This window comes from Drosophila navojoa, chromosome X (genome assembly GCF_054131105.1).
Source record: "Drosophila navojoa isolate 15081-1374.11 chromosome X, UAZ_NAV_1.0, whole genome shotgun sequence".
NCBI lineage: Eukaryota > Metazoa > Arthropoda > Insecta > Diptera > Drosophilidae > Drosophila > Drosophila navojoa.
The window spans coordinates 9,500,616-9,526,181 of NC_142895.1; the positions used below are offsets into that span (position 1 = coordinate 9,500,616).

The 25,566-nt window shown below is 41.4% G+C and overlaps 2 protein-coding genes across 9 annotated transcripts in view; one reads left to right on the forward strand and one right to left on the reverse strand.

Moving 5' to 3' along the window:
- Nucleotides 1-510: 510 nt before the first annotated feature.
- Rab3-GEF (Rab3 GDP-GTP exchange factor) overlaps nucleotides 511-25,566 on the forward strand; it is a 36,355-nt gene continuing 11,299 nt past the window's right edge. For 2 of the 8 annotated variants that reach the window (XM_018109180.3, XM_018109181.3), the window contains exons 1-19: nucleotides 512-883; nucleotides 10,406-10,570; nucleotides 11,523-11,926; nucleotides 12,046-12,565; nucleotides 12,898-13,259; nucleotides 13,561-13,687; nucleotides 15,485-15,517; nucleotides 16,258-16,352; nucleotides 16,442-17,549; nucleotides 17,673-17,876; nucleotides 18,141-18,191; nucleotides 18,784-19,150; nucleotides 19,218-19,603; nucleotides 19,810-20,280; nucleotides 21,009-21,125; nucleotides 21,393-21,650; nucleotides 21,713-21,952; nucleotides 22,064-22,336; nucleotides 22,401-22,568. In XM_018109180.3, coding sequence (XP_017964669.1) covers nucleotides 10,448-10,570; nucleotides 11,523-11,926; nucleotides 12,046-12,565; nucleotides 12,898-13,259; nucleotides 13,561-13,687; nucleotides 15,485-15,517; nucleotides 16,258-16,352; nucleotides 16,442-17,549; nucleotides 17,673-17,876; nucleotides 18,141-18,191; nucleotides 18,784-19,150; nucleotides 19,218-19,603; nucleotides 19,810-20,280; nucleotides 21,009-21,125; nucleotides 21,393-21,650; nucleotides 21,713-21,952; nucleotides 22,064-22,336; nucleotides 22,401-22,568 — 5,307 coding nt within the window. In that variant the 5' untranslated portion in view covers nucleotides 512-883; nucleotides 10,406-10,447. Of the gene's footprint in view, nucleotides 884-10,405; nucleotides 10,571-11,522; nucleotides 11,927-12,045; nucleotides 12,566-12,897; nucleotides 13,260-13,560; nucleotides 13,688-15,484; nucleotides 15,518-16,257; nucleotides 16,353-16,441; nucleotides 17,550-17,672; nucleotides 17,877-18,140; nucleotides 18,192-18,783; nucleotides 19,151-19,217; nucleotides 19,604-19,809; nucleotides 20,281-21,008; nucleotides 21,126-21,392; nucleotides 21,651-21,712; nucleotides 21,953-22,063; nucleotides 22,337-22,400; nucleotides 22,578-25,566 lie in introns of all 8 variants that reach the window. The other 6 variants (XM_018109187.3, XM_018109188.3, XM_089264092.1 and 3 more) reach the window with 5 other exon arrangements.
- On the reverse strand, nucleotides 12,765-14,487 carry LOC108656870 (tubulin-specific chaperone A). Its single transcript, XM_018109202.3, has one exon. The coding sequence runs from the start codon at nucleotides 14,273-14,275 to the stop codon at nucleotides 13,847-13,849; it is 429 nt and encodes a 142-aa protein (XP_017964691.1). The 5' UTR covers nucleotides 14,276-14,487; the 3' UTR covers nucleotides 12,765-13,846.

A 25,566-nucleotide genomic window follows, 5' to 3' on the forward strand; every position in this document is an offset into this window, starting at 1 on the left:
TATATAGATAGATATAGATTTTCTTATCTTTATAAAAATATGAGCGTAAAACATTTAGACACACACACACGCACTTCTGCACATTTATTTTTTGGCTTTCAGCTTAACTCACAGCTATTTGCGCCTGCTTCCAACAACACAGAAAGTCACTTACTCACTCACGCATAGTGAGCCTAATTGCCGTTGTTTTTGCATTGGAACGCACGTGGCTGACAGCAGTCATGCGCAGTGCCTGGAAGCGGAATCCAACAAGTGCGGCATACAAATGAGCCATAGCAAAAAAGAAAAGAAAAGTGGCTAAGCAGAAATCTGTCTGACTGGAGCGCATGGCATTTCCAGTCTGCCAACGGCCGTTGGACACATACACATACAGGCATACTTATGTACATATAGGAATTTCAACATGCGGCCACACAGCGGCCCACCACTACTCACCACAATCCACCACATGCCACCACACATGTTTGAGCGCTCTCTCACACACACACACAATGGGCACCGCGTCCTGGATGCTTATTAGTCACAGTAATCAGTTATACCACGGACAGCGCGCAGCACAGACGTTGAAACGGCAATTGGAAATATATCCTCTTAGTCAGTTGGAGCTGCAGTTGAGCAAAACGCTGGCCGTGCAAAGCAAAAGAGTAGTAGTAAATAAATTACAGTTTTAAGAAGCGTTCAGCGTGAAACGCGCCTTTTTGTTATAGTTGTTGCAGTCTGTTCTTTTTTTTCACAAAATATATTGTTGCTCTTTAAATAATATTTTGTATGGTGTGTGATTTACTGTTATACACTCTTTGCGCCCATGCAGCGCAACAATTGTAATAAAAGAAAAATGTTGACGCATTAAACTGTGTGAGAATAATAATTGCCTGGCGAACTGGTAAGTAACACAGTGCCAAAAGTGTGCTATGTTTTTTGTTATATCTTATTTAAGCCAATAAAATCGGCTGTGTGTGTGTATACTCCTACAATAGCAAAAACAGCTAAGGTATCGACATATTCATTGCTGCTGCGGCTGCTGTTGTTGTCATTGCTGTTATTACTGCTGCTGCTGCTGCTGCTGCTGCTTAACGATTTTTCCAGTGACCTTGTTGCGTACGCGAACGCCCGCTACGAGCGTGCCAGCGCGTGTGAGTGAGTACGCATGCTGTGAGTGTGAGCGTGTGTGTCATTGTTACTCTCGCCTTGTGTCAACCCACCTCAGCTGCGTCGCGTATTTCTGGAAGTCCCAGCTGTAGGCGCAGCGACGTTCATTTTGTTTTTGCTTTTACGCTGCTATTCCTCTCTTCTCTTCATTGTCGCTTGTAGCACAGTTTTGAGCGCAATTCGCATTAAATGTGGGCATATCTGAGCGTGTGTGCGTACGTGTGCGTGTTTGCTTTTGATTGTGTTTGCAGTGTTTTTTTTTTTGCCCCTGGTCTTGGCTTTACTTAATTTCCAATGAATTTTTTATGTAGCGCTTTGTTGTTTTGCTGCCCATTTTGCATTAATTGAATTTGCCCAACGCACATTTCGCGCTTGTTACTTTTGTGTGTTGTTGGCTGTGTGTGATAAGATTTGACAGCTTGACTGTCGCATTTTGTGGCCTTGATGATGTGGCTGGTCCGTTGGGTTTGCTTTTTCTTTTTCAGCTGTCTCTTCCTCTTCGCGCTTCTTTTTCTGTGCATATCCCTATCTCTTTCGCGCTGCTTGTCTTTGACCATCAGCTAGCATAACGCAATGCAATTGCCGAGCCTTTTATCGATTTTATGCCCCAACAGCTAACAACTGGGCACGTGCGAATCAACAACAACAACAACAACAACGAGTCATTCACACCACTCGACGGGCCCCAGGCAACACACACTGACATACACACGTACATACATACATACATATGTAAAAGAAGACGCATAGCGTCAAATTAATTGAAATAGCAACGCCCGAGAGACGTTGCCTCAACACTCGAGTTCTTAAGTAAGTGGCCCAGCGAGCCGTACCAGGAGACATACAGAGGAAGTGGCGAGGGGAACAGGGTATGGAGCACGGAGTTGCAGTTCGTCCAGCTCTTAAAGGATTTGCCGTGCAGCTGATTTAACGTTGTATACTTTTGTGCTGCACTGAGACCACGAAACGAACACGAAGCGAACAAACAGACACAAGCACAAAGGGACAAAGGGACAAAGGAACGGACAAAGCTAAAGAAAGTGTAGAAAATGGAAATGCAGCGAATTTGTATACTCTTTAAACGAGTGGGAAATAGGGATTAGGGTTAATACAAAAAGAAATAGATTGAGGGACATATCTCCCTTACGATATATCCCTTATAGAGAGAGTTGAGTAGTTAACCCAGGCTCTTGTTAATTATCATTTTTCTATCATAATCTCAATCACAGTATGGTGACAAACTAGAATACCCTATAGGAATTGATATTCGTATCGCTAAAGTGACACAACTTAAAGTAACTCATCTGACCCACATCTTCCTCGTTGCCTTAAGTACATATTTTTCTTTTTCCAATTTTCAGTTCAACTTTTCATCACTTGTTAGGATATTTCTGCCATCTACCTCATTTGTCGTCTTATAGTTTGTCATCTTCTTTATGCGCAGTTGCTTGCATTTGAGTTTTATTGTCAAGCTTATTGTGACATATTTCCCGTATTTTCTTTCTCTCTCTCTCTGTTGCTGTTGCCCATTCTTCTTCTTACCTTTGCCGCTTTCCCTGCTTTGCCTGCTTTTCCTGGGTTTCCTGAGTTTCTTGTTTGTCATTTCCGTTTCGCTGGCAGTCAGAATATGTTTTTGTCAGATTGCCGTTATTGTTGCAATCGTTTTCTTCTTCTTCTTCCTGTTTCTTGTTTTACCGTTGGTTTTCTCGTTTCAGTACTGTGCTCTGTGCAATGCGGCCATTGGAAAAGTACCTAAAAGACTTTAAGAAGCTTGCAAACTTTTCATTTACTTTTCGGACTATCTTTAAATTTTCTCCTTCCATTAGCTAATGATGCGATTAAGTTTTATTCCTAAAGCGAACTGGCTTCCGGGAATCTTTAATATGATTCGAATGTGGAAACGGTTTGACTTCAAAGAAGCTTAATGAAAAAACAGAATTCTATAAAGCATTTTAATAATGCTTTTGTCTTTTCGGTTTCTTGTTTGCCAGCCCACTAGAAGGAGTTCTGGCAGACCCCATGAAGTACACACGAGTAAAATTCTCAGAAAACGGAGGGCTTACGTGTGTTATATTAAAGAAATCATTAAAGGAATGGCGTAGCATCTGTGCCCAGGGCACGGTCGAGCACTACCGACTGAAATACTCTTACTTGCTTATTATTGATGCATGAAATCATGGGAAAACCCATTTAGAGTTTCACTTAGTTCAACATATGTGTGGCCCTTGTATAGCCCTTACTCATAGTTAACTGTAAGCAATTTAATTCGACTTGATTTAGGTCAGGATTAATATTTGACTAGTTCGACCCACATTTCGTGAAAAGTTTCAAGGGAGAATTTTTTTTGACAACGCATTTAATATTGATGATGTGAAAATGAATACGGCTCAGATTAGGCCGGCATTATATTGACTGAGGACAGAAAAATGGGCTTGCATTGAAAATGTGTGTAATATAACACTAAAGTAGTTGGAGCATGGGAATTTGATATGGGAATTAGCAGCTAAAAATAATTATTATTTTCCTTTTATATTCACATGGGTAAACATTGATTTATAATAAAAGGTTATACGATATATGTATATCTTGTAGTTAAGCAATGTATATCTTGTAGTTAAGCAATGTAAAGGGCGCAAGTCTTTGAGCGGATTTAATGGGCATGGCTTGAGAGTTTGTTCTAATTAATATGACACTAAAATAGTTAGAGTATGATGGAGTATGAAATACGTTTTTGTGGCTACAAATATTTATATCTTTACGTATATCGATAAATATCGATTTGCAATAAAAGTTTATACGATGCATATCTTGTAGTTTCCTCAAGTTCTCAGGCATTTGCAAGTCGTGCATTCCCATTAGCCTGGCTTTACTTGCTAGTATCTGGTTGTATGGTGGTTAGAGTATGGTGGTTTACATCTTTACGTATATCGATAAATATCGATTTGCAATAAATGTTTATACGATGCATATCTTGTAGTGCCCTTAGGTTCTCAGTCATTTGCAAGTCGTGTATTCCCATTTGCCTGGCTTTACTTGCTAGTATCTGGTTGTATGGTGGTTAGAGTATGGTGGTTTACATCTTTACGTATATCGATAAATATCGATTTGCAATAAATGTTTATATGATGCATATCTTGTAGTTTCCTCAAGTTCTCAGGCATTTGCAAGTCGTGCATTCCCATTAGCCTGGCTTTACTTGCTAGTATCTGGTTGTATGGTGGTTAGAGTATGGTGGTTTACATCTTTACGTATATCGATAAATATCGATTTGCAATAAATGTTTATACGATGCATATCTTGTAGTGCCCTTAGGTTCTCAGTCATTTGCAAGTCGTGTATTCCCATTTGCCTGGCTTTACTTGCTAGTATCTGGTTGTATGGTGGTTAGAGTATGGTGGTTTACATCTTTACGTATATCGATAAATATCGATTTGCAATAAAAGTTTATACGATGCATATCTTGTAGTTTCCTCAAGTTCTCAGGCATTTGCAAGTCGTGCATTCCCATTTGCCTGGCTTTACTTGCTAGTATCTGGTTGTATGGTGGTTAGAGTATGGTGGTTTACATCTTTACGTATATCGATAAATATCGATTTGCAATAAATGTTTATACGATGCATATCTTGTAGTGCCCTTAGGTTCTCAGTCATTTGCAAGTCGGGTATTCCCATTTGCCTGGCTTTACTTGCTAGTATCTGGTTGTATGGTGGTTAGAGTATGGTGGTTTACATCTTTACGTATATCGATAAATATCGATTTGCGATAAATGTTTATATGATGCATATCTTGTAGTTTCCTCAAGTTCTCAGGCATTTGCAAGTCGTGCATTCCCATTAGCCTGGCTTTACTTGCTAGTATCTGGTTGTATGGTGGTTAGAGTATGGTGGTTTACATCTTTACGTATATCGATAAATATCGATTTGCAATAAAAGTTTATACGATGCATATCTTGTAGTTTCCTCAAGTTCTCAGGCATTTGCAAGTCGTGCATTCCCATTTGCCTGGCTTTACTTGCTAGTATCTGGTTATATCTTTACGTATATCGATAAATATCGATTTGCATTAAATGTTTATACGATGCATATCTTGTAGTTTCCTCAAGTTCTCAGGCATTTGCAAGTCGTGCATTCCCATTTGCCTAGCTTTACTTGCTAGTATCTGGTTGTTGGGTTGGAAAGGGTAAACTTATCTAACAATGGTTAATTGGCCACATCATCGAGAAACCCTTTTGCCTCAACGAATATGTTTCAATTGCGTGGGCTCTGTTGGGAGTTTCCTTTCGTATCGTGCCATCCTCATTGTGCTCGTTTGTGTGAGATGAAGATGATGATTTCATAAGAGCGTGTTTTCTCTATTTTTTTTATACCCTGAACCCATTGAAAATGGGAAATCAGGGTATAATGGTTTTGTTAAAAGTATGTAACAGGCAGAAGGAGGCGTGGCAGACCCCACAAAGTATATATATTCTTGATCGGGGCGACAAGCTGAGTCGATTTGGCCCTGTCCGTCTGTCTGTCCGTCCGTCCGTCCGTCCGTCCGTCCGTCCGTCCGTCCGTCCGTCCGTCCGTCCGTCCGTCCGTCCGTCCGTCCGTCCGTATGTATGAACGCGTCGATTTCAGAAGATACAAGAGCTAGAGACTTCAACTTTTTTTTAAAATGTCCGTATATATCACGCGCAGATCGAGTTTATCACTTAAAAACGATAACTCATTCCGATATTTTTTTATCGATAAAAAATCTTATCGAAGATCACTTAAAAAATTATATCTCCTACATCTTTCAAGCTAGAGTCTCCAAATTTAAAATGTATATAAAGATGTATTTTATACAATTTCGCTTTTTGTTAAAATTTACCCCCCACCCCTAAATCCACCCCCTCACCCTCATCTTTGTAAAAGTCGTATATCAAATACTAGAGACTTGTGCTTCGGTATACACATACATTTTAACATTATGATTACGTTCTGAAAGTTTCATTACGATCGTACGTCTAGAAATTAAATTATTCCACAAATAATTTCTGATAATATCGCCAACACTGCAGCGCAACCCAAGCGCAATTGGCTGTATATGTATGTATGTGAGTGTGTGTGTGCGCGTGTGTTTGTTTGTATGTGTATGTGTGTGCGTGTATTTGTTTGTATGCGTGTGTGTGTGTGCGTGTGCGTGTGTGTGTGCTAACTATTATTGAAATATCAGTTGCTTGTAGGGTTCAGGGGATCTCGTAGTCGAGCAGTCTCCACTAGAGCTTTCTTTCTTGTTTTTTTATATTTTTCTTATTTGGTTAATGACAGTTTTGCTGTTGGCTATTTTTAACGTTTGGCTTGGGGCAGGGACAGGGACGGGGACAGGGGCAGGGGCTGAACAATTGAAATGCGTTGCTGGCAATATTCTTGGCGCGAGTCCTTGATGACGCCAGCACTCGAAAGCGTTGGCGTTTAGCTTCCAGTCAGACGTGGAGTCTGTGTCCATTAAATAAAATTGACGATAAAATTGGCGAGTGGCATGTGGCATGCGGCATGTGGCATGCGGCATGTTGTATGTGGCAAGTGGTATGCGATGCTGGATTTGGGAATGCTGCAGCTGCAACGGCTTTGCCAACTGCCAGAGAATGTGAGAGAGAAACTGCAGCCTTGACATGATTAGCCATGACATGTGCCACGACATTTGCGGTTTTCTTAGTTTTATTGCGACGCCGTTCGCCCACACATACCGAGCGAGGTTCGCATCCGTTTGGCCTTGTGCTGCAGAGCATAAAAACTTTGCGCAGTAATGAAAATTGTCAGCTGCAAGGCTAACACGCAGTTAGTCTTCAGCTCGACAACACCCAGCCACCCATTTGCCAGCTCTCAGTCTCCTAGTCGCCCCCTAGCCCCCTAGCGCCGATAATCCTTGAGAGTGCATAAAACATGCTGCATAATAAAGTTGACCAGCGGCGCAGAGGGGGCGCAGGGCTCGCATCTGCGCTCCGTTGAAGCATACATAAACAGTGTGGCACAAAGTAACGCGTTGATATGCATAGCTATAAATAACATTACGATAAAAGGAGATGGAATGTATGATAATCCCCATTACTTTGCTCGATTCTCTCTATATCCTTATCATTGAGAGAAGAGTTACAGCAATCTAAGGCTCAAGTTTCTCGCTTCTTTTTCCTTATGGCCTAAGCTTCTCTCTTTTGTTTTTATGCTGCTTTAACTTCTTTCTACTATTTTCATATTTCTGAAAATTTGTTTTTGGCATTTCGTTTGCCTTCATCATAGGTCAAGTTTCTTTCTTTTCTTTCCATATTATTTCAGCTTCTCTCTTCTAGTTCTGCTTTGCTTCAACTTCTGTTTTCTCATTTCATGTGCCTAAAGTTTATGTCTTTTCTCTTCTTATTGCTTAAGCTTCAGTCTTCTCACTTTTCCTGTGCTTCAGCTTCTCTCTTCTTAATTTCATATTGAATAAGTTTCTCTCCTTTCATACAATATTGTTAAAGCGTCTCTCTTCTCTTTCTCTCTTCTTTCTCTCTTTCGTCTTTATATAACTTATGCTTCTTGCTTCCGATTTCATATTCACCCTTCTCTCTTAGCTTAAGCTTCTCTCTTCTCTTAGCATATTATCTGAGTATCTCTCTTTATATTATAATATTTGTATATTTCACTGATTCTGTGGGGCATGAGCAAGTTCTCATTTATTTCATATATGGATCTATATATGTTTTATAGGGTATACTGTAGTTGAGCGATTTAGCTTTGACTTTACCTTAGCTCGTAAGGTTTTACGCAATGTGGCATGAGCTGTCCTTGAGACTGTGCTAAGCTAGTCAAGAGTTTCTCAAGGTCTCATTCTCTGGCACATGCACGTTACGCTCTCCCCACATCTCTTCCACTCTCCCACTCTCTCTCTCTCTCTTCTTCCTTACTCTATCTCTGTTCCGCAGTGCATCTCCCTTTGTTACTGACTGGAATGCCAATCATGTCAAATGAATTTCTCTGCCGTGCCAATCATCAAAGTCACATAACTCTCGAGCTGAGCTCGGCATTTGTATTTGCATTCGCATGCCACAACTTGTGCCTGCCTGCCTTCGCTTTGTTCACTCCCATTCCCATTTTCTTCATTCAATTTTCAATTTCGCATTACTCGTTGCTCATTTGCCGGGACCAGGGCTCCATCTGTTAGCCATTCGGCGGGGACTGACGTCAATGCGATTGCCAATTTGCAATTTGCGCTGTAGAATTTTATTTATTTTATTTTGTGCTCTCGGCCTTTGGCTTTGGCCTTAGCTTTAGCCTGAGCCATCCTGAGCTCTATGAGGCAAGGTCATTAGCAGGCCACTGACTTGATATGCTTGGTCCTGGGAGACTGATTGATTTGACCTGGCTGCACAGGTCGTTGGATTTATGGATGGATTGATTGATGAACAATACAAAAAATCAACTGGAAAGTCTTCCCCTGGCTGAGTTCTGTTTGGGTTTCGATAAAGCCGCGGCGGAATCCACGCAACTGCACTGCCCTTTGCTCAGGCCAACTTTCAGGCAACGCCCAACTACGCCCACTTGAAGATTTAGCAAATGCAATAGGTCAAACTTGTGCGGGCTCTGAGCAATCAGAAAGAAGCAAATTTCCTTTGGCTTTGCCTAGGCTTTTGCGCGTCAAAGTTTTCCGTTTTCTATTTTCCTAGAAACCCGATTGACGCACATTTATCTCCCTGCTACATTCCACAGTCTTCCTCTCTCTCTCTCTCACTCTCTCTCACTCTCGTTCTCTCGTTTAGTACAATTTAAGTATCGTCTTGCATTGCGTTATTAAGGAAAATCCCATCAACCGATGCAGTAATTGGGGGGAAATGTCAAGCCGTCGGTTTTCAATTTCGCGCCTTCGCTGGCTTTTGCATTGCAATTATAAGAGATTTAATTGAAAGCTTCCCATCTGATGCACTTAAAACTTCAAACAGTTTAAGTGAATGGATGGATTTTACGGATAAGTTTTCGGAATATGGACTTTATGGCTGAGCAATTTGTTTTACAGTTTAATGGGCGGATTATCTGGCCGAGTGAAGCAGCGAGTGCTTAATGGCAATAAGAATAATAATAATGATGATAGAAGTGATAATTCTAATGAGTAAGATAATGAAAATGTGGATGATATAATATTGAAGATGCTCATGCTTATCAAAATTATCATTGGGATAGTACTGATGAAAGATAGATATATTGATAAATACAAATATAATGACAAACATAGTCGAGCTTATGATATTGATGATAATGATAGTAGCGAGAGATATAAAGATAATGACAGTGGATATCAAATAGATAATGATGATCTTTATGATAGTAATAAAAATGATACAAGTAGCTATTTCTTACAGTTAAGGTAGATAAGAATGCGTGATGTACCGTTAGTCAAATGTTTCGAGAGTCGGGAGCACGTAGTGCCTGCTCTATATCTGTTGTGCTCGGGTCTGCATCTTTGAGGTCTTGAGTTCTCCTTTAGATTGACTTGGCACGAACCATTTTGATCTTCAGGTATGTCCCTATTTGTCAGTATTGGCAGAGATTAGGGATTGACAGAGATTAAGGAAAATTTTGATTGATAATTGTTAATATGCTAATTGATATGTAGATTTTTAAATTCCTACGACTTTTAAAATAGGTCTATCCAAAGTATCTCATATCATATGCATAGCTCATACAAGAAATTTGTAAATTCGCAGCTCGAGGATATTTTTGGCTAACCAAGTTCACTTGTTTATTCCGAGATTAAAGACTATTAAAATTTGATAATATGCTAATTGATATGTAGAATTTTAAATATGTTTAATATAGGTGTATCAAAATACTTCATATCATATGCATATCTCATACAATTTGTAAACCAAGTTCACTTGTTTATTCCGCAAGTTTTCATTTGAGGCAACTTAATTTCATTATATTTTCTATGAAAACTCCTCAGCTGCCCGACCCCGACCAGCATTTACACACCCAAGGACATGTTGCAACGGCACAGAGAGCCTGCCTTTAAGCCCTAATTGCTAACATGCGCTTGCGTTGAGCGGTAAATTGAATTTACGGCTTAGTGTAAGGCAGCCTTGTGTGTAGCTTAACTTGATTACGCGTTGTGGCTAATGGATTACGGCCTTGCCTACTCTGCTCCCCACCCCCCTCCAGCCACCCACCCACACACACACACACACACACACACACAAACACACTAATTGCTCATGTTGTTTATCTTTGATTTCATCTTGTGACTTCTTTCGTACTTCCAGAATCCCAGCGAGCGAGGGTAGTGCGTAGTGAGTATACCCAAAATGTCGGATCAACAGCGCGCCTCATTATGCCCGCGCCTCGTCGACTACATGGCCATTGTGGGTGCCCACACAACGCCGCCAATGCCCAAGGGCATGCAGGGCAGCAAGGCGCCGCCGGTGCAGGTGAGTCTGTTGATTATACATACATACATACATACATATCTAGCTGCTCTCAAGGGTGCATAATTTATGACTTATTATACCCTCAACACTCATTTGAATATCATAATGTTCACGTAACGCTGCAGCCATCGATAGCGTCTCTATGTTGCGCACTTTATCAAAATCAAAAGTAGAGAACTGAGCAATACCTGGCGCAGACTAATTTGATGTGTGTGTGTGTGTGTGTGTGTGTGTGTGTGTGTGTGTGCCCAAAGCAAATATTGTGCTTTTATTTTTATTGAAGCCAATTACCTAGCCCGTGGCTCAAATCTCTCAGAGCTTTCAGCGCTACGCATACGAAATTTGATTTGCAGATTTTCATAAACAAATTAAACAAATTAAATTAAATTAAATTAAATTTTGTATATATCTTTTGTTTATATAGACTATCGTAAGAAATACTAAAGAAATTTATATATACAGTAGAATCCCGATAGTTCGAAGTGGCAAGGGAAACATTTTTATTTTTTCTTTTTTCAATTTACACATAAATTGAAATTATCGGAGCGAATTTCTTTCAAGGGGATAGAATTTTTGGCGATTTTCGATTAGGCGGGCTACGAAATAGCGAGGCTCGATTATAGCCTTGAAAGAAATTCGCTCCGATAATTTCAATTTCTTATAAGTATAAATAATTATTTTATAAGTCCCTTAGTCCTTCTCTCGTATTTCTAAATTTTAATCAGAGATTCAACTGTTACTATTATCATTAAAATATGTAGCTTATGCTTACCGGTCATATTTTAAAGACTCTAAGACCTATAGACCTGGTCCTTGAATAGCTTATATCCTACAAATCAGCTCTACATATATGAAATAAATCCAGTTCACAGCTTGAGCGCAATGTAGGGCATCTATAACTAGTTTCCACTCCCACTAGAGTAATCTGATCTATTCTCTGTCTGCTGTTTAGGTGCCCGACTTGCTGCGTCGCTATCCGCCGTCGGATCATGCGGATTTTCCGCTGCCACTGGACATGGTGTACTTTTGCCAGCCGGAAGGCTGCACCAGCGTGGGACCAAGACGCACTGGCTCCGCCATACGGGACATGACCTCGTTTGTGTTTGCGCTGACGGACAAGGATTCGGGCAAGACGCGCTACGGGATCTGCGTCAATTTCTACAGGCCCATCGAGCGACCTTGCTCGGGGGCGGGCGCTGAGCGTGGCGGTGCGGCTGGCAATGGTGCTGGGGGTGGGCATGGTGCTGGCGCTGGTGGTGGTGCTGGTGGCGGTGGGCGTGGCCGGCGCTCATCCGCCTTCCGGCGAGAGTCGTGGCGGAAGAGCATGGAGCGCAGCTCCGACTCGGCGTTTAGCAGGCAAGTGTGTGCGCAGCGCAGGCAGACAGGCGGCGGGGTGCTGCTGCTAATGCTGGTTGGCTATATATACGCTTTTGGCTTTTATGATCTAACCGATTTTCAAACCACTTCCATAATAGTTACGGCCTCTTAACTACTTCTAGCGACTACAGAAGTAACGTAGCGCCCAGTGATTCGGATCGTGAACTGACCTCGCGCCGCGACTCTGACCAGTTGCGCCTACATTCGCATCATCATCCAGCCTCCTCAGTGCCCAAACTGGGCCTGATGGCGCCATCGGCAGACTCGGAATCGGGCGGCAGTCATTCACCATCGCCACGGGCGTCACGTAAGCGCACCAAACTGCGCAATCAATCGCTAACATCCCTCTGCATCATATCACATCATCCATTCTTCACCACCTTTCGCGAGTGCCTCTTCATTCTGAAGAAGCTCATCGACGCCTGCAACGAGTCGTCGTCGCCGAAGCGTGTGGGCGCCTCACAGAAACTCAATCGGGACAATGTGTGGACGGTGCTGACGGGGCACGTCAGCGAGGCGACACCCTCCATTGTGCTGCACGATGTGCGGGAGATCGAGACGTGGATATTACGTTTACTCTCTACGCCGGTGCCGGTGCCAGGCTCTACGCGTGTCGAGGTAAATATCAATGTTCGGATGATTGAGGTCGATAGAACAAGAGATATAGATAGAGATAGAGATAGATAGATAGATAGATAGATAGATAGATAGATAGATAGAGAAACAATAGAACTGTCTGATTGTAGTCCTTAAAGCCTCTAGCTAGATCTATTTTTACTAGATCTATACCTTTGAGCTATTCAATACGCAAGTCGACTGAAATGTGGTCGTTTCTCTATTTTTGACATAAAATATCTGTTTACAGAGCACTCACTACGTGTTTAACAATAGTCACTACAATTATCTATTGGGCTTGCTATTAATTCATGTGTTTTCTTATCTCCTTGTAGGTGGAGGTGCTGTCGCCCACTGTACACGAACCGTTGCTTTTTGCATTGCCGGATCACACGCGCTTTTCGCTCGTTGACTTTCCGTTGCACTTGCCATTGGAATTGCTGGGCGTGGAGACCTGCCTGAAGGTGTGGACACTGATAATGCTGGAGAATAAGGTGCTCTTCCAATCGCGCGACTATAATGCACTCTCCATGTCGGTAATGGCGTTCGTAACAATGCTATACCCATTGGAGTACATGTTCCCAGTCATACCGTTGCTGCCCACATGCCTCAGCTGTGCCGAGCAGCTGTTGCTCGCGCCCACGCCCTTTGTCATCGGTGTGCCAGCCTCCTTTCTGATCTATAAAAAGAATTTCAGGTAAGTGCTTGGTAGTGCCAGATATAGTGCCCGATTGCTGTCGCTATAGCTGATGGTACTTGGTAGTGCCAGGTAATGTCTGGTAAAGCGTAGCTATTCAAGTAGTGACAGTCGATCCTTGCCTGATAGTACCCGGTAGTGCCTTGTAGTGTCCAATATAATTAGAGTCTGGAAGTGCCCGGCACTGCCTGGTAAGATATGTTAGTGCCCGGCAATGTCTGGTAGTTCTAGGACCCTCTAAGAGTATTGCTTCTATAGTATCCGGTGTCCAGAACGAATATAGTCATCCCTTAACTTGCAGGCTGCCCGATGACATATGGGTTGTGGATTTGGATTCTACCAAGCTGACACCACCAACGGGTGGCTACGATGAGATACCTCCCTTGCCCGAACCGGAGGGCACTATATTGAAGAATCATCTCAAGCAGGTAAGCCCCTACATGGGTTCGCCGAATCGATTGGATTGAAATACATTGGGACATCTACTGGTTGGTTGTGAGTTGGGGCAACCCAATTATTGGCCATGTGTGCGTGCAGTGGGGAGTGAGTTTGCGTGGGAGTATGCGAAAACGGGAGTGCGACCATGTCTATAAAGTTTCCTCCAGATTATTCTTGCACAAAATCAGTAACTGCAGACCTTTGTCATAAAGAGGAAGATTTATGTATCGGAGTCCCTTCTCTCTATGCAGAAAGCGCTCGAATTTGTCGTACTCGTTGCGCAGCTTGAAGACAAGGTTCGGGAGCATGCTCTGCACCTTTTTCACCACCTGCATTTGCACGCGAATGCGATTATCCTTGGCACCCTCGCACCTGAATCGCTCGAGCCGCAGCTGCTCCATGTCGCGCTCCTGCTCAAAGTGGCGCTTCTGTTGCAGCAAATGCTCCAGCACGGAGCTGTACACAACCAGCTGGTCCAAGCGCGGATCCATGGAGTTGGTGAATTTTCGTATGCTCTCTGCATTACGGAGAGATGTGCCCTCAGCTGTAGACATGGTGGCAATTCTATGTCTTGACATATTCAACTGTATCTGTAACTATTTCTTCTTCTTATTGTTTTTGCTCTGCTCGTTTTGGTTTGTTCAACTATCGGAAAATTGGCTATTTCCGACGAAAAGAAACAATACCACAAACAAAATTTCTAATGTTACGTATGCATTTGATCTGAATGGGGGCGGGGGAAACGGAAAACTGACAGAAAAGTCGTGCATGATTTTTCATAAGACTCAATTGAGCAAATGGTTAAGGAAGGGAATATACTTTATTCAAATCGATTTATTTTAAGTGATGTATGTAAAAGCCCTGCGCCCATTGAAATTGGCGCATTCATTAACCGTTATGATATGGTATCTGATATATACCTCCATTTATATATATATATATATATTTTCTTAATCTGTTTATAATCCTGATGTGAAGGAAATATGTAAGATATGTACATATTCCTAATCTGTATGTCTTAAGGTCTTGAAGATCAAATATGCGATGTATGTATATGTATCCTATATCTATGTACATATGTGGGCGCAGGGTATTAGCTAGTCGGACATCTGCGACTAGAAAAGTCGCTTATTTTATTATCTGATTGTTAACACACACTTTTTCGAACCTGCACAACCGCTTAAACCTATTGTGTATATACATATGTATATGTGTATATATATGATGTCATATATCTTGAAATGGAAAACGCTTTGATCGTCTATATTAAAACCTTATCGATATGCGATGTATTGCATTTCGCATATCGATTGCTCAGCGGTTCAAATCGTTGATAAACTGTACTATTTAAATATGTTTTGCCTCTTCTACCCGATTTTGTATGATTGTGCTCTAAACATATGTATATCTATATATAATACTTGTCTATATCGCCTTGGAGTTACACTTACAGAGAAGTCCATACATATATATGATTTGAGCATAAATTTTCTTTGTCTTTTTCTTATACTCATTTATTCTCATACTCTTATTGCTCTACGTCTCTCTCTCTCTCTCACCTTCACTGCCACTCAATTTCTCTATCTCTCTCTCTCTTTCTTTCTCTCTCTTCGTCCCGACCACTCTGTATTTGTCTCTATCGTTTTGTGGCTTTTACTTCGCTAATACGCTGTACTACTCTACTTCTAACATTCATGCATTAACTGTTATACGAATTTGTTAAACTTGATCACAACAACAACAACAACAACTACTACAACAACAACTACTACTACCTACTACTGCAGGCTATGCTACTTATGGATGAAGCTGGACTTGGTGTAAATATCGTTCACATATGTTAAATAACATTTTTACGTTTCTTATAACATTTTATCATTTTCATATTGAACATTTGAGTTACATGCGTTCTGTACATACAAATAACTATCTATATAATACTGCTGTCGATTGTTGTATTATACTATAAACAATACCTATACCACTAACCTGTCTAATCTGATCTATATACATACATATAAACAAATGCATGCATACAGTCATATGTTATACTGAAAAGGGACTAACATATATTCCCAAGAAATATTATTCTTTCGCAACATTAACTAATTATATAATAATAGACCCATATGGATATTTCTAGAAATTATTTAGTTTGGAGATCTTTGATTTGATTTATTTTATAGAAATATCCATATACATCTATATATGCTCACACTCTCTTCTACAAATCTTCAACTCTATCATTGAGCCTTAATCGGATCCTCATTATAACAGTATAAAGTCTCATTCTCTCTTATCTCTAACTCTCTGGAGTGTTTCTTCTCGTCTTCTGCTGTGTGCATGCTTCTTGAGAAAAGTTTAATTATAATATTAACTCTCTATATATTTGTATATGTATATATATATAGATAGATCTTGTAACTAGCTACTCCCAAAGGACCTACCCACCCTATCGCTGTAATCCTTCTTATAGTTAGCCAATTTTAAGTTTGCAGCCAAAATGTCTTCCTATCTTAGTTGAGCTCACTAAATCGACTGCTTTGATTACTCGTCACAGGCTTTGACATCGATGACAGCCTCCAATCAGGCTGTCTCATCCCAGCAGCTGCTGCCCTCGGTGCGGGATAGTCTCCAGGAGCCGCCGTTATTGGGGTAAGTCATTCAAATATATACATATATATATATATATATATATATATATGTACATCTATTGAGTTTCTTCATCCTCGTCTTTCGTTTAGGGTTTCCCAAGTGCGTTTGCCTTTGCAAACACCTCCGCACTCCGCCCATGCCAGCCAGCGTAATTCGGTGTCTGCCCAGGGCGCCATGCTGTCCCGTCAGCCTAGTCCAATGAATTCGCCAGCCCTGAATCCGTTTGTCTATGGCACCGATGTGGATTCGGTGGATGTGGCCACACGTGTGGCAATGGTCCGGTTCTTCAATGCCCAGAATACGTTGGCTAACTTCGCTGAGCATACGCGCACGCTGCGCCTATATCCTCGGCCCGTTGTCGCCTTCCAAATCAATAGCTTTCTACGTTCACGTCCGCGTGCCTCGATCTTCCTCAATCAGTTTGCACGCACGCAGGCCGTTGAGTTCCTGGCGGAATGGTCGCTAACTCCCACAAATGTTGCCTTCCTGCGCGTGCAGACGGGTGTCATGGATCCCATGCAGGTGGGCGATAAGCCCAAGTGGTTCGCCCACAGTCTAACGCCCATACGCTTCTCCGTGTGGGACGATGGCAGCTCGTTGAATGGCGCGCTGCGCTCTCTCAAACAGCTCGAGTGCCAGCCCACGGATGAGAGCGGCTCGGACTCGGAGGGTGCCGACAGCAGCAGCTCCTCGTATAGTTCGTTAAGCGATTTCGTCTCCGAGATGGCGTCCTCGGATCTGTCGCCCAGTCTACACGACGTATTCGGCTCCTACAATCGGCCGCATGTCGTGCCGCAAACGTTATCCTCAAATCTGGATCCGGCTCTCGTTTATCATCCGCCCAGCAAGCTGCAGTATCCGGAGGGTCTGGCCGGACCTGCGAAAAGCAAGAACGATGAAGAGCGAGCCGATTCGCCAGTGTCTTCCTCATCTAGTCGCTCGGACTTGAGTTCGCCCAGCTTCAATCGTGACTCGGAGTTTGACTTCCAGCCCAAGTCGGGCCAGCAGCCAACGACAGCTGCACCGGGCGCCTTTGAGCTGGCCACACCACTGGCTATGCGACTCGAGGCGACCATCAAGATGGCCAGTCTGGAGGCGGAATCGGATACAACCTCCACGGTGACCGGCAAGAGCATAGCCAGCAACAAATTGCAGCGTAATACCAGCGATTTGGAGCGTGCGGAGAAAAAGATACCGGTAAGTGTGTGTGTGTGAGCGAGAGAGAGAGAGAGAAGGAATCGTTTGACTAGGTCGTACATCTGACAAACTTGGAAACTATAATCATGATATAAAGTTAATGAACATATATAATCCTTTCAGCCGCCGCTCACACCGCCCGTCAAGCAGCCGGGTGTTAGCAATATCCTGGCTCGTACTGGCAGTTCCGGTTCCAGTTCCAGTAGTCCGGGTCGCCAGAGCTCGCAGAGTTCGCTGTTCGAGAACTTTGCCTCCCATGCCAAGGAGCTGGTGCGCGAGACGACGCGTCAGAGCAGCCAGGAGGGTCTGCTCGCCCACGTGGACAAGGTGAGTTGAATGCTTGATAAAGTTTTGGTATATTTTTGTATATTGTGCATCCATTGTGGAACTCAATGTGTTGTTGTGCTCTTTGTGGTTCATGTTTTATTTATTTATTTAATTTTCTTTTACAATTTTTACTCTTTGACTATATGATAATCGATATTTGATTATATGAAAATGCAAACGGTACGTTTGTCATCGATATCGATAAACTCAAATCGCACGTTCTTTGTGTCTACTTCGTGTTAACGAATGTGTAACTAAGTATAGCATGCACTGGACGAAGATCTAGATGACAAAATGCGACACACCTTCGAAAAGGTTGGTACCCAGCCACTCACATGTCACATAACCCATATACAGTTTTCATTAACACGCACACACACACACACACACACACACACACACACACACACACAGATACACACGACAATCGCATCGATAGCTCGCTTCCTTGATAACATCTATGCTCATGTCCATGCTTGAAGTATTCACAGTCTAGTTCAATTTAGTTGTGGTGCCTCCTGTCTGATAATCTGCCCAACTGGCCGATTATATGACCCCTTCTAACTAATAATGGGTTAGATTAGTTATTAACGCGCTTGTTTGATAACATTACTAACTAATCTAACCTACTCAAAAAATATTTGAATATGATATTTCATATAAGATTAACCATTGACCCCATTAGCTTCGCTGAAGCTATTGCTTACGGCCTGTGGGAAATAGTTAGCTGATGACCCTGAAGCTCCTTGTAGCTAACCCATATAGTCTCATCCTCAGTATTTAACATAGTTGCCTTGGCTGCCATTAACCTGCACTCTGCGCTGTTGTTTTGTATTAGCACTGAAGTAATCGCTTGTCGTACTCAAATGGATCGATAACTAAATTTGATTTGCTATGCTGTCCACAGTTCACGCTGCATGCGAAGAAGGCGGCAGGTGAGGCCTCCAAGCAGGCGCTGGAGGTGTCCAAGCAGGCAGCTGGCGTTAGCAAAAACACTTTGGAGGATCTCACCTATGTGGGCAAGTCGACTCTGGGTGATCTAACCAAGACGGCCAAGGAGGCGGCCACCAAGAAGGGCATCATCAAGATTGACGAACATGGCCAGGCAGTGGCTGGCACTGGCAATGCACCCTCCATGACCAGCTCACAGCTGGCCACACAGAAGCAGGTGCAACAAGCTGGCGGAGGCAACAATTTCTTCTCCTCCATTGGCACCGACTTCAATGGATTGGCCTCCTCTACAACAACCATGTTCTCGGGCATGTTTGGCAAGAGTATGTTTTCTTTTTAGCTCCAGTTAATTTCAATCCAATTAATTTGTGTATTTATGCCACCCAACAGAGAATCAACAGAAGCAGGCGGCAGTGCAGCATAAGCCGACAAATGCATCCTCGCCCAAGAATAAGGCGGGCATCAACTTTGATCCTTTTCCCAGCCGCAAGGGACTCGTCGAGCGTACGCCTCTCATTAAGCATGCGGGCCCTCGACAAACGCAGGAGGATCTAACGCGTCAACAGAATCAGGAACGTTCGCATAGCAATGCCGAGAATCAGGCGTTCCTCAAGGATGTCACCACCCAGGTGCTGGCGGGCGAGGGCATTGGTTGGCTAAAACTCAATCGCTTCAAGAAACTGATGGAGGATGAGTCCTATCGCACGCTGGTCCTTAGCAAACTCAACAAGACGCTGGACAAGAAAATAGCGCCCGATGATCATATTGATGATGTGGTAAGAATATGGAAGGGCTTTTAAATAAGATATAATGCATTGGAAGGTTTGTGAATGAGAGATGTGATGGCTTTCAGAATAGGGAAGACTCTTGTGTATATGAAAAGATGAGTCCTAACACGATTGGAGATAGAAGATATTTAAAATGATATGATAGGAGTTGTTGCAGTAATATTAAACAAAATTTTCTTTACCATTTCCCATAGTGTGTCACGAAGCCCGTGTGGAAGGGCATGCTGAAGTGTGTGCAAGCCATTGCTGGCGGTCTGGATGTGACATTTAGCAATTTTGGACTCGGTGGCATGGCCTCGGTGTTCCAGCTAATGGAGGTGGCGCACACACATTACTGGAGCAAGGAAATCAATGAGGGCAGCGATATGTCATCTAGTTTGCTGTCCAGTCATGCGGCCAGTCCCATGGGCAGTCGTGAGAATCTACGTTCGCCGAGCAGCCCGAATGGCTCACATTCGGGGCTGGGCAGTGAGTGGGCTTCGCCGCAGGAGTCGCGCAAGAGCTCAACGCATACGGCTCTTCCGAGCTCGCAATCAACGGCTGCAGCGCGTCGCCTGTCGTCGGCTGACAGTCAGGATGGGCAGTCGACCACGGAGATGTTCAAGGACATGTTGTCGCAGAAGAGAAGTGCCTTGAAGAATATGCTGACCTCGTTCGATTCAGATGTGAGTGGCAGCGATTAACAATACCTATATCATTCCATATTTTATCGATGCCCACCAAAATATTCAAAAATACCCACATACATAGATACATATCTGTAATAGTATATACACACATACATATATTCACATAATTAGCAAATAATTGAATCATAGTCGCCACGCCCCCATGCCCACGTCCATTCAGTGTATCAGCGTCAATATCGTGCATCGCTAATGCTATCGCAATCGTAATCGTTGTCTAACTATATATCGCATAATGAGCTTATCAGTATATTATTAATCTGTGTAGTCGCATAATCGGGCTACGCTTCGTATCGTATCGTCAATCGTATAACGCATCTTACTATATAAATGAATTTGTTGTATATCGTTAATCGCATACAATATATTATGTATTGTATAATGTGTACATCTGTATATCGTATATCATATATCGAATATCGTATGTATTTAATCTTATATCGTATATCACATATAGTATGGCGAGTAATGTGTTTCGTATACCGCATACAATATATTGTGTATCGTATAATGTATATCGTATATCGTATATCGTATACCGTATATCGCATATGGTATATCGTATGTCAAAGTGTTTATCGCTTAGCCTATTTCATATGCCGCATAACGTATATCGTTTATCGTGTAACGTATATCGTATATCGAATATCGAATACCGTATATTCGTATCCACTTATATATAAACATATGTATATCGTAATTCGTAGGCTGCTGGCTCCACGGGCGCGCTATCCGTAGTCAGTGATCTGCTACCAGCTGGCAGTTTGAGCGTTCGCATGCCATCCAGCTGCCGTTCCACAGTCTCAGACACCGAATACGAAAATGTAAGTACACAGTGGATGTCCCGTTTGATTCATGGATCGATCGATTAATCGATTAATCGATCCCCGTCAACTCGTCTTCACCCAAGAAACCCGAGTCCCAAACACATAGCACATAAGGAACGCACTTATCAACTTGTTGTAGCTGTTATTCTCTCACCTTTTGGCTCAAGATCTGCATCGATCATCTATATACGATTGAATTGGCTGCTCTCTGAACTTTCGATTTGCATTTAACACTCGTTCGCATTGCCTGCTGATCTTCCACAGACCACCACATCGAAGGACTCGAAAAAGAGCACCGGAAACTTATGGTCGGGCAAGTCGACGCTTAGCGCTGGCTTCCGCTATACGGGCGGACATTTAATAAATACCTCGTCCTCACCATCACCCGATAGTCCGCGGGTTTATCTGTTTGAGGGCCTGCTAGGCAAGGATCGGCTCAATCTCTGGAATCAAATGCAGTTCTGGGAGGATGCCTTCTTGGATGCTGTTAGCCAGGAGCGCGATATGATTGGAATGGATCAGGTGAGATCAGAGAAATCTTTATCTTAATCATACTGATTATAATTCCATTCCACTCCATTCAGGGACCCATTGAAATGATGGAACGATATAAGTCACTGAGTGAGTCGGAACGGAAACGTCTCGAGCACGATGAGGATCGTTTGCTGAGCACCATGCTGTACAATTTGACCGCCATCTTGGTGATGTTGAATGTGCCCAAGGATGAGATAAGACGCAAAATTCGCCGCCTCCTGGGAAAGAGTCATATAGGGCTGGTCTATTCGCAGGAGGTGCACAATGTGGTCGATCAGATCAATAATCTGGTATGTTTGAAAAGGAGTATATCTATTCCTTACTGCAATTTTATGCAGAAGAATTCTACATAATGCCATTCTATGCCTATTTATTGAATATCTATAACTTCTCCTTTGTAGAACGGCAATGACATTGATCTGAAGCCTTTGGGCTCACGACTGCTGCACCGTCAGAGCTTTACGGTGCATCAGGGCATCGATGTGAACGGTCCGTTGCGATTCATGGAGGTGCGCGACGATGGCCTGGTGTTGCGCTCGGTGGATGGCACAATTGTGGAGCGTTGGTGGTATGAGCGTCTGGTCAATATGACCTATTCGCCAAAGACCAAGTTGCTCTGTCTGTGGCGTCGCAACGGCGGACAGACGCAGCTACATAAATACTATACACGCAAGGTGGGTCATATTGACAGTCTCATATAATATATTCATCAATTATGTGAACTGTTTAATATGACAGTGCAAGGAGCTGTATAATTGCATCAAGGAGGCCATGGAACGCGGCGGCACGCCCACAAATGTGCCCGAATTGGGCGGTGAGTTTCCTGTGCAGGATATGAATACGGGCGAGGGTGGATTGCTGCAGGTCTGTCTCGAGGGTGTCGGTTTGTTGTTCTCCAACAGCAAGGTAAGTGTCGTTCTCTTTCTCTTAAGTACACACACGCGCACTCCAGTAGACATAAACACGTACATATAGATACCAACACACACACACACACACCAACACATACACACACACACGTACACCTACACATATACATATACCTCGCCGCTCTCTAAAAATACTCGTTTTGTGTACAACTCTCTGCATCTACATAAAAAAAAAAGAACCATAAACATATAAGCATCAAATCTACCCGAAATACGTAAAGTCTCGACCCAGATCCCAACTATTCCCATTCCCATATAATAGACACATAGTAACATCAAAAGCTCAGACATAGTAAAACAAATCGAATTCATTACGAAGCCTTTCGGAGTCACACTCTCTCTCTCTCTCTCTCTCGCTCTTACTCTCGCTGTCTGTATCTCTCTCACTCTCTCAGCTCAGCTCTTAACATATATAACTAAAGACATTTACATACATAAATGTATTATCTAACTATGTATACCCGATATCAATATATATACATACAAATATATATATATATATATATATACATATATATTCGTCATGCCCGGCAATTGGTGCTGTCGTCCACCATTAGCCGCTAGCCCAAAAATACCAATAAAAAATTTTCCGGTAGACCAAATACAACGAACAAAATTCCCAAGAAACGAAAATGTCCCTATTGTATTCTATATATTTATATATATATATATGTGACTGATATATATATATATATGTATATCCAACAACATAATATATATATTTTCCTTTCAATGAACATACTAAAATAAGAGAAAGTACAGTACAAATTCCATATAAAGAATATACATACTAAAATACTAAGTATTCACATTTTTGGGCGAATTTTTGATTCTCATTTTCGTTTTCATTTTCGTTTTCATTCTCATTTTCATTTTCGTCTTCGTTTTATCAACTTTGTCTGTGTATTGTTTCACTTTGGTCTATTGGTTCTTTGTCTAATTGTTTATTTCCTTTTATTTATTTTGGTTTTCTTTCTTATTCGTATCGTTGCAAGGCAAATTAATCTACTATATATACATACATTGGTTTTACGTAATACAAGGACCTTCTCAATATTTACATTATTTTAATTTGATTACATGTAGGATATTACCTAGCATAAATTAGGCTGAACTGAGCTCCATGGAATTACTACTTGGTCATTGTAGCTGGACGATGTGCCAAGCCTGCCTAGTCTGATTCGTAGAACCCATCAAGGCGTTTGCCTTAAAATCTCTCTAAAACTAAATAAATAACTAATCCGCCCGAGTATCCCGATTATCCCATATATGTATATATATATGTACATATGTATATACATATATATTGAAGTCTGAATATGTAGTATTGCATACAGATTAAAAGTTAAACCAAATCCTGGGATTTTTTGTTATATAATTTTCGATTTCATTTATCCTCAAGCCCGAGTCTAACCCCTTACAAATATCGATAAAATATATATACACGATTCCATTTAATCAAATACTTTATACATTTCGTAACTCTCTCATGTTTCGGTTTATTCGTGTGTTTTCATTTATTTATTTTGTCATATTCATTTTCTCTCGACCTCCTATATAAATATATCTATTTACTTGTCTAATGCATATGTAAATGCGATAAAAAGAGCAACAATCAATTAACATCGAAACCCCTTTCGATCGGACTAAGCAATACTAATCAAAATATTAATAATTAAAAAAAAAAAAAACAAAAAAAAAAAAAAAAATACAACCATATATCATATAATCCATATATTGTGCTAGTGAATGTACTGAATGCTATATTCATTATACTCTCTCTACTTTATTTAATTATTATTCTAATCGATTCGATACATTTGCTAACATCATCTTATTATTATGCTTACTATATATATTAATCTGGGCATTATCTTTAAATATTTGTTGACTATTAAGTTCTATTTGTTTTTTGATTATTTTATATCTTGGTTTGTATGTTTTCTCTTTTTATTCCGTCTTGAGCGATTTCAGATAAATTTTCTTCATTGTCATCAAATTTTTTTCTCAAATTCTTTTCGCTACTTTTTTGTAATGTGTAAAATTTTTTATTATAAACAAATTAACACAACTATTACAAACAATAACCTAAAAAAAAAAAGGAAATATCTACTTGACAGCGCTATATATAAATATTATAAGAGTCTTTTATATATATATATTCAGCCTTCATATTGAGAGATCGTGGTGTGAATGTAATTTCGAATCACTTTTTTCTTTATTTTCATTTTTGCTTTTCAGTTATTAATTTGTTTTTATTTTGATTTTTGTTTTTTTACATTGTGCTGTACTTAAATTAACAGTACATTATAACACGTATGCAGCTATGATCTATGGCTGTTATACTGTCATAATTTGTTTGACTGTTATTGCCGTTTTCTTGTAAAACTGTTCTACTTTTATAGCAGCTATACTGTGAAAGTGTTATACTGTAAAGCTGTTATACTCTAATACTGAAAAGCTGTTATAATATTACATGTGCTGCAACGGTCTTTGCTGTTATACTGTAAAACTATTACATTGTGAAGCTGTTATACTAATATAAGTATCATAGTGGTCATAGCTGTTATACTCCTATGACTATTATACTGTAATATCCATATACAGTTATACTGGCATACAGTAAAGCGGTAATATTGTTATAAACATAATCATTTCAATTGTAAAACAGTTTAACTGTGAAGCAGTTATAGTTGCAATGCTATTATACGTTTATAACTGCTTTACGATTTAACTGTTATACTGTTATACTGCTATGCCGTTATCTGTATATTCAACGAACAGCCGCCGCCCAGCTTTATTTCGTATGTCCTTGGCCGAGGAGACGACAGAGCACGTGTCTGTCTATGTGTGTGTGCGTGTGCGAGCGAGTCGGCTAACCGTTTACCGTTCAACTGTTTATTTTCCTATTTCTTATGCGTTTTTCTTTACATAATTTGTTTAATTTTACCCATGCTATATTTGATTTGTTTTTA